Source organism: Vanellus vanellus (genome assembly GCF_965231255.1).
Source record: "Vanellus vanellus genome assembly, chromosome: 3".
Lineage (NCBI taxonomy): Eukaryota > Metazoa > Chordata > Aves > Charadriiformes > Charadriidae > Vanellus > Vanellus vanellus.
This window is the reverse complement of record NC_138907.1, coordinates 20,652,638-20,671,467: the sequence shown is the minus strand read 5'-3', so window position 1 is coordinate 20,671,467 and position 18,830 is coordinate 20,652,638. Positions and strand designations below refer to the sequence as shown.

The window sequence follows — 18,830 nt, the reverse complement described above, 5'->3', positions numbered from 1 at the left end:
AAATCATTGAACTTGTTGATGTGAGAGAAAAAGGAATAGTATTTGGGGTGACCTGAATGCATGGGAAAAAGAGAGGGAGGAATTAAATATGTAATTTTTCTCCTTTTCTCTTCACTTGCAAGTCTGATTGATGGGAAGGTGGTTGGTGGTGTCATCAGTGAGAAACATTCACCACACAGGGAAATGGAGTTCAACTTTTCAATTGTTGAGTTAAGACAAGAGGACATTCCAACAGAGATACCAGAGAGACTGGGCAGGATGCAGGAGGAGTGTTCTAAAGAGGTGCAGGAGTTTGAGTCACTGGCATGAAGATGGAGATGGCACATGAAGATGGAGATAGCACGTGTGGATGAAGTTTAAAGAAGGCATGGTATGGAGGGAACAGAAAACAGGGGGAAGGGAAGTGCAGAGGCTCAATTTGTGCCTCTGTGAAATAGGAAGAGAAAGATAGTAGAGTGAGAGATGTTGAGGACACGATAGGGGAAAGGCAGATGGTAAGATACCAGAGAGCAAAGATCCCCTAATGTACTCTGGAGCTAGGAGCCAGAAATACTGCAGATGGAGCAGAGGTCCCGACACTTGCCAGACCTTAGTGAGGACAGTTTCAGCAGAGGGGACGGAAGCTTCATTTGTAAAAGTGGAGAAAATTGAGGTAACATTGCAACATTTCCAGGGCAGAGGGAGGAGGTTGGTTAGCATAGCTGGAGAAGCAAGTGGAGCTGCATGACTGACCAGTCTGTCAAAGTAGGAGACTTACAAGGGACGTTTTTCTGTAATGGGGTGTAGTTCTCACCTTAGTTTCAGCTGTGCAGTCCCATAAATTGAATTAACATAATAATGCGAATGCTGACACAGTGAAGCCAGGCCAGAAACAAGCTTAAACCACAATCAGCTATTAGAAGCTGCAGGGTTACAGGAGCTGGATAACTAGTCTCCCAGCTGTACAGCTTCTGTGCACAAGGTGATCCTGAACAGCCTCCCAGGATCACCAGGCACCATGGTCCTGCTCTGATAGGGAGCAAGGAGAGTAACACCAGCTGCTGTATGGAACAGGGCCTGTTCCTCATATAGCACAACAGACTTGCTAAAAAGTTAAAGTGCATGTACGCATATAGGATCAATTTTATACGATTACTAATTCTGCCTAAATATGTATCCATGCAATTCATGTTAGCCCTGTTCAAATTCATGTTTTAATCTGATTCATCAGCCTCACACAGAGCAGGAGGGTTATAATGTTTGCCATGGCCTGTTACTATTATTTAAAAGAACTGGCAGCAATTCAGAAGTGCAAACAGCAGAAAGACAAGATCAGGTTAGACCTGATGAGCCAAATTAATCCCCAGTGTAACTCTATGGCAGTCAATGGATTTATGTCAGAGATGAATCTGGGCCCAATATAGATGTATTTTTTGGCAGTAGGAAAAGAACGCTGACATAGGAATGAATAAAGGCTAGATGGATGGTCCCTCAGCTGAGCCTGCCCTTTCAAGAAGTGTTTTCACTCTGCACCCACACCTTCTTTCCAAGGAGATGAGTTCCTCTGCCTTACCTGCTGCTTGCTCGCTCCAGAGTCCTGAACAGGGGAAGCCATGCAAGGTCCAAACGGTGGTCCTTGGTGGATTGGATGTTACAGAGCTTTTTGAGCTCCCTCCACAGCACCACAGGCTCTTGAGAGAGATAGTGCATAAAACCAGTTCCCGAGAAGATATATCAGGAGTAGTTTTGGGGTTATTCAAGAACTGCAGTATGAGCCCTTTGGGACAGGGAGAATCTTCTGGGGTTCATACATTGCCTATCACAAGGAGGTCCTGGGCTTGGCTGGCACGCAAGTAGCAAATGTGAATTCCCTTTCCTCTGCAGGACTGGCACCCCCTAAAAACAGCCCAGTTTAGAAAACACCGTGGAAAACTGGGTGAGAACTGACAATAGCGAATTCCAGTTGGTCAAACTGGAGGACATACAGAAGCAGAGAAACAACATATTTGTTTAGGTTTTGAAGTCTTGTGTTGCAATGTCAGTGCCGAGTGTCAGGGTTGGTCCCCTGCCCCCAGTCTGATGACTTCTGTGTAAGGCAGGAAAGGACATTTAAAAGTCAAAAAAAAAAAAAGTCTCATCTCAGCTGCACCCCTCAACATTTAGAGAAGTGCTTCCAGCAGTCTTGCATAGGAGAGTTGAACCATTTTACTGTTGTCCCTAACCTTGCTGTAACCTATTCAACACGAGAATTATGAAAAAAGAGTGACAGGCAGGATGAAACTATGATGATTTCCAGTTTCTCTTTGTATAAGACTTTCTGTGGCACATCTCACTCCATATAAGTCTTCTCTAACCTCTGAAGAATGGCGTCCTTGAATCATTGTATAATAGAGGTATTACTTTTCATGTTTCACTCAGAATAATTACATGCTGTATTGTTATGTTTGGAACTCAGTTCTTTGTGATATCTACAAACAAATGCATATACATTTTTATCTGATGCTGAACAGTAGCTAGATGGCAGATATTGGGAATTATTTGGTAACGGGAAAATCTGTCCTGTAACAGAAATAAGCATAAATCAGATGCAATTTCCTGCAAATTGGGAATGCAAGAACTCCTAGAGATGGTGGCGTGCAGGGGGTATTCAAAGGAAAAGACCACATGTAAAATCCCACAAGCACACTTACATGGCTATGCAGAGGCCCAGGCCTTGCTGGACACATCTTGGCTGGCCAAGAGGCATTAACTGTGGATAACCCAGCTCTTGAACATGACCCAGTATTCATCTATGTTTCTGATCTCCTCAACTAAGCTGTGGTGTTTTCTTTAGCTTTGCTTTCAGACAAAAGAGGACTAGACCCTGCAGAAATTATGACTTTATCCAAGTAAATATTTCTTTTATTTTTAAAGAAAGACTACACTTCTATTCAAGCACTATTTCCCCTTAGTACAAAGGCATCCCCCCTCTGAGGCTGGCTGAGCTGTTTGATGTAAGCATGCATGTGCTCAAAGGGGGTGGTCTGTTGACTTGAAGTTCACCTGTTTGGCATGATCAGCAGCTCAACAAGCATGTTTTCTACTCAGGTGTACTGATTGCTATGAGAGTAATTACAGCTGTGTTTAAGAACCAGAACAGCTCTTCAAAAAGAAATTGAAAAATCATGAAGTGCTCTATGTTCAAGAGCTGTTAGTCATGTAATGGCAAGATGACATGGCTCTGGGAAAAGAAACCGAGATAGATCAGCTAAGCCTTGCACAGAGTAGGTAAAGTTACAGAAATATTCGAGAATATATGATGTTGGAAGAGACTTCTGGACATTACCTAGTCTTTCCTCCAAGTGGGTTAAATTAGAGCAGTGCTCAGGTCCTTGTCCACAATATCACAGCATACCTGCTGATGCAGATACAGTGCAGTAGCCTCCACAATCTCCACATTTTCTTCACCCTAATAAGAAATCTTCCTTTTAGAAAACTATGCTAGCTGGGCTGAATTCATTTGTCTTGGCTGGTGCTCATATTCACAGAATCTGTAAAGTCATGGGTCACTCCAGCCTGCTCTATTTATGGAGCCTGCTCTGGGGTGACATCAGGCATACAGTACCACAGCTCATTTCTTCACTGCCAACACAGACTTACTTCTCTTGGTCTGCCTGGGGCCTTTCCATGGGGAGCTGAAAAGGCTCTGGAAGGCTCCAGTTCCTCTCCCCATCCTTCCAGTAGAAGAAAGACTGTAGACAGCAGGTCACGTGTAGAAGCTCACTCTGGCTATGCACTTCACCTCTACAATTACAGCACTCCTCACCAAAGAGAGCGTGGGTTGGTTGCAACCCAGCTCTGTGTGGATCCTTGTCCTTCTCATCCCACACTGCTCTTCTACAGAATCGGTCGTGTTTGAATCTGCTGTTCAGGGATGTTAGTGTGGGAAATTTCATTTAAAATGGATACAAGTTAAGCTACAGAAAGTGTTCCCTATGGTTTTGTTAAATAGGATAAGGCAGCTTTATATTCTCCATTAGGTAAACTATCATGAAATGAGATTTTTGTTTATCATCCATCTGAATCACCTGAAGGTACCAAAGCCAAATTTCGAGTGTAAAGCATCATCTCCTAAATGTTTCAGTTGTTATGTACACGTGTAAGATGGCAACTTTGCAATGGCTTTAGTAGGTAAAGTGCTTTAAAGAGTGCTTTTGTGAAAACTGTCCTATAAAAGCAAGACCTGGTCACTATTTGACTTACAGTAGCACTGAACAGAACAGTGATATGGCCCCACACGGTAAGTGCATGAAAGATGGTAAATTTCGTGGGACAAGGACTATTTAAATAGAAGAGACACTTGAAAGTAGTGGTGTTAACATCTTAATTACGTTACTCCAGCACTACAAGAATAAAGGTACAGGTTCAGAATTATTTAGCAAGCAGCAGTAAAACCAGGACTGAATTCTGGTCTCGCAAATCATATCCCAGAATCTTGGGTGCACCACTGCACCTCTGGGCTATGGAGTGCAACACTACCATGGCCACTTTAAGTCCCTGCTCGAGATGCTTTGGCTCACGAAATGCATGCACTGAGTCTCCTGGATAAATAAAAAAAAAAGGGGGGGGGGTGTCTTTTTTAGTCTTCTGCACACTTATCACTGCAGATCTCTGAAATTTCATGTCAGTTTTGTTTTACATTCCTATACTACTTAAAAGATAACTTGTACTTTAGGGTGGTTTTGGAGGCTGGTGCACTTTATTAGACTTCAGTTTCAGCTGTCTTGGTCTGTAGCAAAACCTCTAACTGCTCTGCATCCCCATCTAGCTTTCTAATAAGATTAATTCTGTCTTATATCTTGGTAGTCCCTAATTAACATAATTTGTCTTCACAGTTAAGGACTCCAGGGTATTGCAGCAAGCTCAGTTTCACCGCTCAGTGAACGTTAGAAGTAGTTAATCTATTCTTCCACAAGCAGAGCAAATGCAGTTTGGTAGCTTCAAAGGGCTAAATTAGTTGCAAGGCAGTGATCGGCAAGACAGACAAGAAGGCGACGCAGCTGCAGACATGGCCTTGAACTGTGGCTGCTTGGCTGAACGCAGACAGACAGGGCAGGGCAGGAGAGACCCTTACACTGCCCTTAGTCTGCTGCTTTCCTTCTGCTGAATTAGAGCACCCCAAGAGCGGCACTAATGGCACCTAATTAGCCCGTGGGATGGCAGAGACAGGAAAACCAGTGAGCATTTGATCTGGCTTCACCCCCAAAAAAATACCAAGTGCCCTTCTGAGCCCTTGTACTAGTGTGGAAGTTGAGACTGGAGGGTCACACACACCTGCCTCCTGCTCTCCGCCCGACATGAAAGAGCTTTCCCTGGTACAGACAATTAAGAGTAAACTTCAGTTCATCATTGTAAAGTTGGCTAGAGCCTTTGTGAAAGCTCTTGAGAATCCATGGCCTTTTCCTTATTCTTTTTCCACTATTACACAGCTCTTATTTCCAGGGATATTTAGGAACTGGAGGTATAAGAAAGACAAAAAGCTTTCCTAACAGTTGATATGAAATCAACTCTGAAATAAGGAGGAGCTCTCTCCAGAGAATCCGCTCTTGAAGCTTCCAAGTTTGTAAAGCTTGGATGAAAAGCCACATCCAAATTATTTCAATAGCATAAAATGGAATGGCTTGAAGTTTGTTTCTGGATGTACATAAAGAAAACAGAAACCTGATTTCTGGAGGTGCTTGAGAATTATGAATTAAGATCATAGTCTTAAAAAGAAGAGATGTTTTACTGGAAGGTTATTTCTGCCTCCTTGGTTCCTCTGTCACTTGGATCCCAAGCTCCTGCAACAGGTGGGTGCAGAGCAGCCTGGGACTAGGAGAGCCATGGCAAAGCACCCAAGCTGGTGTTCCTGGGTAGCTGGTGGGAGGAGAGGGGATCATAAGCTATAATAAGCACCTGGTTTAATAATGACAGCATGAATACAGAAAGTTCTGCATGGCAGGAGACAGCAGAGAGAAAACAGCAAGTAGAGCTGTTTCCATGAAACGGAGCTTTTAAGTTGCTGATAAAATTCTAGAGCAGCAGGAATACATCCGCTTAGGGGCAGATGAGCTTATAGCAAAGTGCCCTATGCTGTAAACAGTGGTCATGCCTTTTGTTCTCCCTTATGTTGTTATAATTGGAAGCCAATTACATTATTTCTCTCAATGCTTAATAAGGATACAAATTAATTAAAATTATCTCCTCGTTCCATTAGCAAAGAAAAAAGTAAGCATCAAGCACAAGCAAGGCTGCAGTGTCTTGGTTCTTTTCATGGCAGCCCCCCGGCCAGAAGCAGAACAAGGAACATCTCATTTAGCCTCCCTGGCTTTTTGGTCCCTGTCTGTAACATGTGGACAGCCTGTGGTCTGCTTCATAGCAAACATCTACCATATAAACTGCAGAGTACTACTGGGGAACCGTAGTAGCTTTAACCAAGGCAGTCTAGCTGTAGGCAAGAAGTGAGCCACATTAGTCTGTGCAGAGCTCAAGCTGCTAGACTGCTTGCTGTACCCAAAGGATGACTTCTTTACATCCAGCAGAGCATCTCTCTATACCACCAGTCAGCAGCACAGGTATAGCGAGTAGCTATGGTGCTACTGGGACAGCCAGAAATTCTCAAGTGACCCAAACGGGAGCCAGAACAGGTTAGGAAGGAAGATGACTTAGTGAGATACTAGTGTCACATCAGAAAGAAGGTGGGAAGAAGCAACAGGTTGAAGTTGTGATCAGAGAGTTGACCTGCATGCTGGTTAAGTGTGGCAAAGAATTTCTCCTTGTGGCACAGTGCCTTGGGAATATGGCAAAAGGTGATACTTGTGGTGTAGATGGACTTATCTTAAGCAAATAATTTTCTGTGACTGCAGGTATTGTTTGGTACACCCTTTCTATTTCCTATATCTAAGTTTCTGTGTAGTAATTCCACCCTCCCCCCCTTTACTTTTGGGAAACTACAAGTTTTCCTCAGTGGTTCATAATATTATAATGCATGATGCAAAACGTCAGTGGCAGTTCTGGGACTGCATCTTTTATATAAAGGGAAAAAAAAAAAAAAAAAAAAAGGAGTTTGGGAATCGGGCAGGTACAGCTTACAAAAGTAATTCAGGAGCAGCAGGTCCTGGCAGAAGTATGAGGTCTTCTCTGCCACTGTGCATTACACAGTTGGGCCCTACGTCACCATTCAGCAGAAGTTCTCCAATCTCAAATGCTTCAAGCACACCCTTAATTTTAAGCATCAAGTCAACAGAAGTAAACCCTAGGACTGGATTGGAAAACTTCACCCAAGGATTGTGGAATGTCTGGCAGTAGAACAAGCTGTACTGCCATCTCACTATTTATGGGTGTCTGCTTTTGAGTGTTCAAAATGTTGCAGTGCTGCAGAGTAAAAATAATGCCAATGGCTCCATGTGTAATTAAAGCTTTAGTAAGTTATTTCACCTTCATGCAGCGCCCCCTCCCCCCCCCCATGTAGTTTAAGATTTCGCTGTGTATTTTTAGCCTTGAAAGCCTGTGAAAGTTTGTTGCAGTCAAGTTTTGAAGTTAGTGTTAAAAAACTCTGCATTTTCAGAAGAGTTAACTTTTTCTAAAGCATTAAATACGAGAAAGAAAATATCTCATTTTTGATGCAAAGGCAATGCTATCTTACTTGCACGTGGGCCGTCTTCTGTAGATGCTACATAAAACTGTCAAGCCTGTTCTGACCACATGACACAAACCTACTAATAACAAACAGATGCAGAGCACTAGCTCAGTGCTGGAGCGATGTACTCAAACAGTTGTAATCAATCACGGACATATAATGCTTTGGGACACGATGGATATTTTTCATGTGTGTAGGGAAACCAGAAAGCTAATCCTATATACAGCCCGCCTTGTGCGGACTTGGGAGTTGGACCAAATCCTGTTGAGACAAGAATTGCAAGCACCAGCTCTCTTCAAGTGGCTGTATATTTTTGTCCATAGCAAGGCCAAAATGACTGGGCAGAACCAAAATTCACTTTGAATATCCTTCTGATATAGAAGGGGAAAATAAAAACAATGTGCTGGCAGAAGCTAAACAAAGCATTCTTAATAGCAGGCCACAGAGGAAAATTCATGAGCTACTCTCCATGGCAACATCTAGGTTCTGTCACATTTGCTGCCTCCACTCTCTCCTCCTTCCCTTTTTCTTCTCCCTCTCCCACTCTTCGGCTCCTGCTGTTCTTGCCCAGGTCCTGCCCGCACCATTGTCAAGACCTGGCATTTCTAGGCAATGGCTTTGTCATCAGGTGCCTGAACATCATTGGTGTTCCCCCCTTGCAGCAGCGCTTGTTACGCCTGGCCTGTGCACATGGGATTCAGATTTTTTGATTTTAAGAGGTGCTGCCTGGGCCCAAGCAAGTGTCCTGTTTTCTAAGCTGTGCACTGCTCCTGCTTTTCTTCCCCCTCAAATTGCTAAAGCCACTTATCTGCCCTAGCCATCTCCCACTGTATTTCACAGGGGTAGGCTTTAGCCTGTATGGATACTGGAAAAGAGGAGAAAGCTTGCCAATGGCTGTTTAATCAAACTTTAGCCTAAAAAAAGGCCAAGCTTTCTTTTAAGATGTTGGTCTAAACCACCATTATTTCTAGGAGAAAACCATGTGAATGCACCAAGTCCTGGCTTACTTCCATGGCTGAAATGAATTACAGGGGAAGGATGTAGGGGATTACACTGACACTCAGGTCATATGTTCTCTTGGGTGGAACAGCTAAACCTTGCTGATACCGCAGCCTTGTTTTGAAGTCCTGCCATCTCTACTTTCTTTATATTTCAAGACAAACAAGTCCAGCGTCCACTAACAGGTGAAGAATTGCTGTGTAAATGACAAACTCGGTACCGCAGACTGAGCACTGGCTCTAACCCATAGTGGCAGCAACACTCCCAAGCTGCTCAGTGTGAGAATGTCACAGGCACTTCAGCTGGATGCTCTGCTCCAGGAGTGCAGCTGTAGTTGTGTGCACCTATTTTCAAAGGGGGCTGAATGGCAAGTGGGTTGGTGTCTTCCAGTGCTTGCTGCGAGTGCCTTCTGAGTGGGAATACACCTCCTGGCAAAGGAGCACATCTGGCCATGGAGCCAGGCCCAGGCACTTGAGAAGGGTTAGCTGCCTCGGGAAGACACCCTCCAGGCCTGCCGCACATCTGCTTTAGCTGCAAACCAGAGAGATTCGCTGCATGCCCCCTGCCCACAGTCAGAGCTCTCCGAGGAAGCCATGGGAGGACGAGGCGAGGCAGAGACCCTGACAAGAGTGCTGTACCTGCAAACTGCGAGAGCCATAGTAGATCACACGCAGGCACATCAAGTGTTCTTGTGAACCAGTCTTTTCTGCTCAGAAAGCTGCAGTAACCTTGGAAAGAAAGCGCTCTTTTCTCAAAAGGTTTACATGATACACCTACACTGGCAAAGTCTCTTTGATGCAGCCTAAGCCCTAGTGAGTTCCAGCCAGGTAGAGATGAGGACACTGGTGAGGACTCATTGCTGCCCAGAACACTTCCAGGGGTTTTTACTTTGTATCCGTTTTCCACAAAGACACAAACAATTCTCTGCTTTAGGAAACTTCAGCAGATTGTCAGCCTCAGTGTTAATGCTTTGCAACTTCATTTTATTATGTTATTAATAGCATCCTTTCCATAGCACAGCTCTACCCACCTAGGCAGAGGGCTTTAAGCATCAGCAGTCACTGCTATAGCCCTTTCTTGGGCAAGTTTTAGTAGTTCTCTTTCCCTCATCATAATCCAGGGACCTACAGCTTCACGTTTTGATCAGTGCCAAGGAGGAAAGGCCTCCACAACTGAAACAACTCCTTACAGTTCAAACTAGAGTATAAAAATGAGTTCAGGACACTTCAGACCCAAGGATGTCTTGACCAGTAAACACCACATTCACTGTGATATGGATGCAATCCTTACTACCTTTCTCACGTTTTTTTTTTCTGACTTAGAGAAGCAAGAACCAGCACATCTCATGAATTTTCAGCACATCCACAACATCTGCCTTATATACCTGCCAACACTGTTTAATGACAGCTAATAATCATTTTACTTAAAAAATTCAAAGGCACATCAGACGTGTCCCCACACAGAGCACTCCCCTGACACAATACAGCTACTCAGGTACATCTCATCCCCACAAAATACACACATTAACTACATCTCCCACTGTCACTTCAACAGCCTTCCTTGCTCCCACAGACACCTCAAATTTCATTCCCCTCTCCTTCCCATCTTTGCCTGTGCTTACCTGCAGCTGTGCTCCAGCATGATGATACAGTCTCATCTTTCCTTCTGGGAGCAAGAAAGAAGGCACCATCCCACTGCCTTATTTACTCCCAACATTATAGAGGAACATCTTAAATAACTTCAGGCTTGGGGAAGAGGAAGGGGTGTTTCCCAGCCCCTCCCTGGCTCCAGGTTTTTATAGGGTAGGAACCATGATCGTCATCAGCTTTGCATGCTGCCCCTGACTGCAGTAATTTGGGTTTCTGCTATTCCTCCACCTGTAACAGGGCAGGTCATCAGATGTGATTTCCTTGCAGCAGAGATGTTTTCCGTTGTGAAGTTTCAGATATCTGGTAGTCAGTGGGAACCCCACTAACAAGTTGCCTGTGTGCTCAAATTACTTACACTGTGACCACTGGTGTCTTGTCTCCCTCTGTTTTGCACCCTGGCTCCAACCAGGCTCTCACATCTGATGTTTCTGGGAAGGTGCCATCAGAAGTTTACTCACAGCCAGGTCTTCCACATGAAACGTGCCAGGCTCCACATCTGGCTGAAGCTCTAGCAGAAGTGCCCAGGACAGGTTTTCTTGCACAAACAGGAGAGAAAAACTTCTCTCATGCAGCTTAAGATATTCCATAAGGCAGTCACTGCTGCACTCAAATAGCATAGAGGAGACTGTGCTCAGGACAGGCCATGGGCTTGACCTCATGTCTTCCTCCACCCCGGATGAGTGACCCGAAGTAGTAACACAGGAGAGCTTTCTCCAGGGCATGAGTTTTTCCCCTAGGAGAAAAACCCCACGCCATTCCTCTGTCATGATATTTTGGTGTATTCTGTGAGGCCAGTAACCATCAGGTGATGCTCTTGGGAAAGCCATGGTGGCCAGGGTACCAGCATAAGCTGGAGAGGGGACTTTATCCTGCGTGACAATAAACCAGAGAGGACAGCAAAAGCCCCTCCTTTGTCTCTCCCTTTATAGTATTGTCCTACAGATATCACATCCCCTTTGTGTTCAATGGGTTAAACTGTTGAAAACAAAAAGCCTTCCATATTTACTGGTGTAATCTAAAAATACCCCAATTCTGCTGACAGCAAAAGCAAACACAGGCTCCCAGAGGCTTTCTTCCCTTGCCGAAAACAGCACACGGTGCCCTGGCTGGCTGACACTGCCCCAAGTGAGATGAGATGAGATGAGTTGAAAGAGCAAGCTTGGCTTCCCATCCCCTCCCAGCCTTGCTGCACATGGCACCTTCACACTCTGCCCCAGAGCCGCTCCAGAAGGGTGAACCTCAGCTCCCACCCGTCCCTCTGCCCAGCCCCTGGTACTTGCTGGCTCCGGGTGCCAGGTGGGCTGTATGGCTCACCCACATCATTGCCATGGGCCCTGGTGCCCCATGAGGCTGAACAGACTTGTTAGGTAGCATAGGATGTCTTCTCTCCACCGCCTCCCCTCTGTCCCCAAAGAGGCTGTATTAATTCACAATTTAAAATAATCCCAGATTTTACTGCATTTTAGGTATTTTTCATTGGGAAGCTGTGAGAAATGCCTGGTATAATTTACTTATCTTGTGGCATAGCTGTAGGGGCTTTTAGTTTACATCTGCTTGCAAAGTTAGCAGTTTGTGTTTGCTGATAACACTCACAGCCTGAAACCTTTTTAGACAGCTGATTTATTTGGCCAACATCATCCCAGCTGCAGTCTGCCTACCAAGTTTATGATTTCTAGGCTATAGGTATTCAAGTGTCTGAACGCTTGGTCAGGAAGGGAAATCGTTCGGTGCCCCGGCTCTGATGCAGCCAGGCAGTATCAGCAGATACAGCTTGCTTGCCTTCCTCCTCCTCCTCCTCCTCTGCTTCCAGATGCAAACGCTTCCATATTCGGCGATGTGTAACTACGATGGCTTCTTAAGGGGAAAACATCTACCTTGGCAAATGCATTTGAGACTCTTTCTTCTGCTTCACATTTTAAAGCATATGTGGACTATAGGAAAAATACTTACATCTTATGTCTGCTGGCATATCTCAAGTCTCGTATTTAAAAATGCCAAGAACCTCCCAAAGATTAGCTAATCATAGTTAATAAAGAAAATGCACTGTCATTGGAAAATGAATTGGCTCCCGTGCGTAGGAAAGTGGCCTGAAGGGGGACTCGGAAGCCAAGGTTCATGAGATTTTAATCCTAGCTTCTGTATCAATTCCCGGTCCAGGGAAGGACACTTAACTGCTCTGTCCGCTTTATTCCTTTCTGAATAGGACTAGACATTAGCTTAGTCACTGTGGTGTTTAGGGGATTAATTAGCTAATTCAGCACCTCACTCTAATGATGTAAAAATCTTAAAAGCTTCCCTGGAAGGATTTGAAGCTGTAGCTTAAGAATTATTGCTCATTTATGACCTTTTTTGTAACACATCTTAGAAGAGTTAAAGGTAGGGCGAGAGGGGAAGATTTTAATTTCCATTTTAAAAAGAGACATGCATTTCCATTTGGCAAGATTTTGCATCCTGATGGGAAAATGTAAACACCCAGCCTCTGATCTTGCCTCAATCCATATTTAATCTCAGAGAGTGCTGTGGTGTAACTTTGCAGACAACAGTTTCAGGAAGCGTGGGGGAATATTCCAGCTTTCCTTCTGCTTTGGAGAAACTATGAAGGAAAAAAAAGGCAGGTGAAGCGGGGCAGAGATCTCACATAATCCCCCATGGAGGACACAAAAGGACAAAGTCACAGAGCAAAAGGCAGCCTTTAGTTTAACAAGTAACGGGGAGACTTACACAACATCCTTTGGGATTAAAATGATTTCCCCTTTTCCTCTTTGCAAACCCTTTTGTTTTGGTGGATAAGGGGGTGAAACCTTGCTTGTGAAAGCCTAGCAGTCAGAGGATGAAGCCCGGGGGGATTTCTCACATGCGAGAAGATGCTGGCCCTCTCCCTGCCGGTGATGCTGTGCCGTAGGGCTGCCTTCCACCACCCCAGCAGCGCTCACCCACTGCCCTCCGCCGGGGTACTGCTCCGTGGCTGCTCCACGCCTGGCTTCAGCGTGGGCAAAGGGAGCGGGTGGGAGTACAAAATCAGCTTGAGCCAGCGGCAGGAAGACGAGTGGGGTTTTAGGAGCTGGTGGAGTGTTAGGAAGATGCTGGAGTTGAAGCCTGCAGAGGATAGTGAGTTTAAAAATGGGCTGTAGCCAACCCTCCCCAGCATTTCAGCATCTCAACTGCCTGTTCTCCTTGTGACCCACTGAAGAAGAGGCAGCGATGGAGGAGATTATCTCTTACACCACCCTGGCAATGCAGGACAAAAGGGTATTTTGCTCCTAACCAGATCCTGCTGCTCTCTCTGTCTGGTGAGGTCTTCTGGAAGTGTGTAAACTGAGTGTTTCCTCCCTGCCTTCAGCCAAACCAAGGGAGTCCCTCCTTCCCCCAAGTTCAACAAGGCACTTCTGCGCACCAGAGATGAGCTTGTTCATTCACATCTTACAGGTCGTTTGTAGGCTTCCATTCTTTGAAAGGTAAAAGGACAATTTTTGTAGAAAACTGGACATCGTGCTGCAGGATTTTTAATTCTGGATATTCATCAAGGAAACCATTTCATAGAACTACATTATCGAGTAAAATTCATATTACATCTTTGTACTTACCTTGGCAAAGATCTATCTATACTAAAAAAAAAAAAAAACAAACCAAAAAAACCAAAAACCAAACCAAAGACAATTCATAATGATAAGAGGTGTTGAAATGCACACTAAGATCAGGTGACTGAATCTTCCAGCCAACACCTCATACATTATAGAGGGTATACATATAGGGTAACTATAGACCAGTCAGCCTCACCTCCATCCCTGGGAAACTGATGGAGCAGCTTATCCTTGGTGCCCTCTCAAGGCATATCAAGGATAAGAGGGTTATTAGGGGCAGTCAGCATGGCTTTTCCAAGGGGAAGTCATGCTTGACCAACCTCATAGCCTTTTATGAGGAAATAACGAGGTGGATGGATGATGGCAGAGCGGTGGATGTGGTCTACCTTGACTTCAGTAAAGCATTTGACACGGTCTCCCACAGCATCCTCATGGCTAAACTGAGGAAGTGTGGACTGGATGACCGGATAATTAGGTGGACTGCGAACTGGCTGAAGGAGAGAAGCCAGAGAGTCGTAGTCAATGGGGCAGAGTCCAGTTGGAGGCCGGTAACCAGTGGAGTGCCTCAAGGGTCGGTACTGGGGCCCATATTATTCAATATATTCATTAATGATTTAGATGAGGGAATTGAGTGTACTATCAGCAAGTTTGCTGATGACACTAAGCTAGGAGGAGTGGCTGACACGCCAGAGGGCTGTGCTGCCATCCAGAGAGACTTGGACAGGCTGGAGATTTGGGCAGGGAATAACTTAATGAAATACAACAAGGGAAAGTGTAGGGTCCTACATCTGGGCAGAAACAACCCCAGGTTCCAGTATAGGATGGGGAGCTACCTGTTAGAGAGCAGTGTAGAGGAAAGGGACCTGGGGGTCCTGGTGGACAGCAGGATGACCATGAGCCAGCACTGTGCCCTTGTGGCCAAGAAGGCCAATGGCATCCTGGGCTGTATTAGAAGAGGGGTGGTTAGCAGATCGAGAGAGGTCCTCCTTCCCCTCTACTCTGCCCTGGTGAGACCGCATCTGGAATATTGTGTCCAGTTCTGGGCCCCTCAGTTCAAGAAGGACAGAGAGCTGCTGGAGAGAGTCCAGCGTAGGGCAACTAAAATGATTAAGGGAGTGGAGCATCTCCCTTATGAGGAAAGACTGAGGGAGCTGGGTCTCTTTAGTTTGGAGAAGAGGAGACTGAGGGGTGATCTTATTAGCGTTTATAAATATATAAAGGGGGAATGTCATGAGGATGGAGCCAGGCTCTTCTCAGTGGCGACCAGTGATAGGACAAGGGGTAATGGATTCAAGCTGGAACACAAGAGGTTCCACTTAAATTTGAGAAGAAACTTCTTCTCAGTGAGGGTGACAGAGCACTGGAACAGGCTGCCCAGGGAGGTTGTGGAGTCTCCTTCTCTGGAGACATTCAAAACTCGCCTGGACACCTTCCTGTGCAACCTCGTCTAGGTGTTCCTGCTCCGACAGGGGGATTGGACTAGATGATCTTTTGAGGTCCCTTCCAATCCCTAGCATACTGTGATACTGTGATACTGTGATAGGGGTCAGAAACAGTTTCTTCTGCTTTTTGCCAGTGCTGTGTGCTTCTGCAGGTTGGTTGTGGGGCAGAGCTGCAGGTTTCAGCTAGCCGTGGGCCCAGGACATAAGCTCCGAAATTCAAGAAGAATTTTTCTAAAGGCTTCTGTGGCATAGTTTTTATTCCCCCAGCTTTAACTTTCATACATCAGTGAGATCCTTCATCTGAATGGTTTTAGGAAGCCTGAAGGGCATTTGCAAGTTTTGTAAGTTGGTCTCAAGCAGAGCCAAGGGCTGCAACACCAGGTCGCCTGGCTCCAGCACTGGTTTAGCTGCTTCTGCTTTGTTAAAAACATGCTCTCAGGTAGCAGTTTGCGACTGGGTAAAGCATTGTGCAAAGATGCAGTTGCTCGTTAACAGCCCTTTTTTTGTGCATGTGCATGTCCCTTCTAGGGCAGTATTGGTGAATAGTAACAGACTGCTGGACATGCCAGAGCCCTACAGCTTTCCAGAACCAGTCCTGCTCTAGCTCTGAGTGCAATTTTCCCTTTTACAGCTTCTGTGGAGTGAATATTCTCTCCAAGGGAGAGCCAGCAGGCAGAAAAAAAGGTGGACTGCTATTTCCACAGACACAAAGCATTCCCTTGTAAACTGCCTACAGTGCATAAGTGGTTACTGGGGTGGGGGAAGGGGGAGAAGGAGCTAAAACTCAAAGACTGTTTTTTCTTTCTTGGTTTTCAAGTATACATATCAGTGTAATTCAGTGAGAGACAGTAGTGTGTTTGAGTGAGATATGGCTGTGCCTCCATTTCATAGAATCACAGAATGGTTTAGGTTGGAAGAGACCTTAAAGATCATCTAGTTCCAACCCCCCTGCCATGGGCAGGGACACCTCCCACTAGACCAGGTTGCTCAAAGCTATTATTCCTCGTCCTATCATTACACGCCCTTGTAAAAAGTCCCTCTCCAGCTTTCTTGTGGGTCCCCTTCAGATACTGGAAGGCTGCTATAAGGTCTTCCCGGAGTCTTCTCCAGGCTGAACAACCCAAACTCTCTCAGCCTGTCTTCATAGGAGAGGTGCTCCAACCCTGTGATCATCTTCGTGGCCCTCTTCTAGACCCACTCCACCAGGTCCATGTCCTTCTTATGTTGGGGGCTCCAGGGATTACATCTGTCCTCTTGTAAAGTGCTTCCAGCTTTCCAGCATTTTAGTGAGAGCACAAGAAGTGGGATGATATGAGAAGTGGGCCCAAGAGAAGGAATTTGGCACAAAGCTGTGGTCTTCACTGGGCATTTTGTTGCTGCTCTCTCTCTAGGAACATTTGTATCTGCTTTCACCGTGCTGTGTGGAGCCCGGACCGACCTCCCCGACAGGCATATGTGTTGTGTCTTCTGGCTGAACATTGCTGCTGCTCTGATTCAGATCCTGACAGCGATCGTGATGGTTGGCTGGATTATGAGTATATTTTGGGGGATGGACATGGTCATCCTTGCAAGTAAGTACAGTGCACTCTTTCTCCTGACTTCTCTCCTCCGTGTCCATGTTGCTGGGTCCCAGCTAATTACCCCTACAAGCCATCAGACTGCGCTGTAGGGATGAAGAGCCACAGGATGTGCTCTACAAGTCCATGAGAAACACCCTAGGCAGAGGAATTGATGGGAGGCAGTTGGGATGGGCCCCTGACACATCTGGAAGAGCCTCCCATGCCACCATGTGGGTTAGGGTCTTCCTTTCCCCTTTATAAAATGAGAAGTGCAGGATGGAGTGAGGCCTCCAGCACTGTGAACTCTGCTGCCTGGAGCCCCTTCTGCCCTGGTCACACCCGTATGCGTGTTTGAATGAGAAAGCCCTTTCTGGCAACTCTGGCTGCATCTCTCTGGTTAGCAAGACCTTCCCACGAGGCCAGTTCTGCTCCCAGGGAGCACGCGGGGCCAGCTGTTCCCAGAAAAGCCCTGGGGACTCTCCTGGACCTTCCTTCCTCCCCAGAATACATTTACCCAAAAGCTTTTTTTCATGTTTCACCAAGTTCTTGGCTGAACAAGACTGTTTAGTTATTCCTAGAAGGATTTCCCTTAAGCCATTTAAGGAGGGTCTGAAACATTAGTCTAGGAGAAGAAGAGAGGACTCCTTTTTTATACATACATAATTTAGATCGCTCAGTTAACTGTGTATTACTCTTCTAGAATACAAGCTCTGTGACTTTAGTTGCTAAAGACTTTTGCTGTCTGCCATATTGCAGAGAATAAAGGTGACAGCCTCACCTCGTAACTCACACTGCTGATTGCGTCTGCAAGACCCCACTCCTTTTCCAAAGGCTGGGAGAGGCCGGTGGGCCTGGCCCCAAACCAGACACGTCTGAGATCTGCAGGCTGGCAGGGCAGGCAGTTCCCAAAGCGAGCACTTCTCCTGAAGGACATCTTACCAGCAGCTTTCGCCTTTTGGTTTGAAGGGGCTCAACTTTGTCATCTTTGCTGATGACATCTGTGGCTGCATGACAGAGGAGAAGAGAGGATCTCAGGAAATTGCCAATCACCTGCCTAAATATTAAATGGATGAAAGTGAAAAAAAAAAAACAAAACCAGCAGGAAACCAGTGCACATCTTCAGCTGCCAAACTTGGGGGTTAAACCCTCTCACCAAACCACCTGCTAATTTCTGAGTCAGCTTCAATTTACAGGCTGAGTTAAGGGCAATTCCCACACAGAGCAAACAATGAATATTAAAAACCTTACCATAAGCAAGGCAAAAGGCTTTCCTCAGGACGAAGGCAGCACTGCCCTTCGTTTTTCCCTGCAAACCACCTGCCAAGTTTCGTCTCAGATGTACCTGCACATCAGGGGTAGCCCGAGTTATTTCTGAGGATAAAATGTGAATTGATGTACATCTGTGGTTTGTCTTTAAGAACCTGCCTGATTTGTGTGTAATCCCATAATTATGTGTTCATAACCATATGCTCTTCTGCTGTTCCTCTGCTGGACAGCCTCCGTGCACGGCACGCTGCCTGGCAGACCCAGTTCTGCAATTGTGGGGAGAGGCAGGAAAGCATTCGTCCAGCTGGAGAGCTACAGCTGAAACCATGACTTGCTTTTCTTCATAGTCCTGTTCATGTATGTCCTCGGATAGAGGGGCTGGGGCTCAGGAGGGTCTTGCTGGTTTTCCAGTTTGGTTGCTGGGGAAAGATACACAGCTTGGAAGTACCTCCCCGAAGCTGTTCCCCGTGCCTGGCTGGACCCCACCAGTTTGGGAGGCAGAGGGTGGGAGAGCAGCACGTGTTGGGGATGCCCAAGGCAGGAGGTCCCACACCACAGTAACAACATCTCAACCCAGCCCAGTCGAGGAGGTTAAGAGGAGTCAATGTCTCATGTTAACCAGCTGTATATCATCTGACAAGTTGCAGCCCTTGGCAGTTTCTTGCTGTCTCATTTAGCTGGGGTTTAATTTTACTTAC

The 18,830-nt window shown here is 45.9% G+C and overlaps 1 protein-coding gene across 1 annotated transcript in view; it reads left to right on the top strand.

The window, feature by feature from the left end:
• STUM (stum, mechanosensory transduction mediator homolog) overlaps positions 1-18,830 on the top strand; it is a gene marked incomplete at its 3' end in the record, with an annotated part of 46,605 nt that overhangs the window by 21,032 nt on the left and 6,743 nt on the right. Inside the window, exon 2 of the mRNA XM_082481453.1 lies at positions 16,699-16,878. Within this exon, the coding sequence (XP_082337579.1) occupies positions 16,699-16,878 (180 nt within the window). The remainder of the gene's footprint in view (positions 1-16,698; positions 16,879-18,830) is intronic.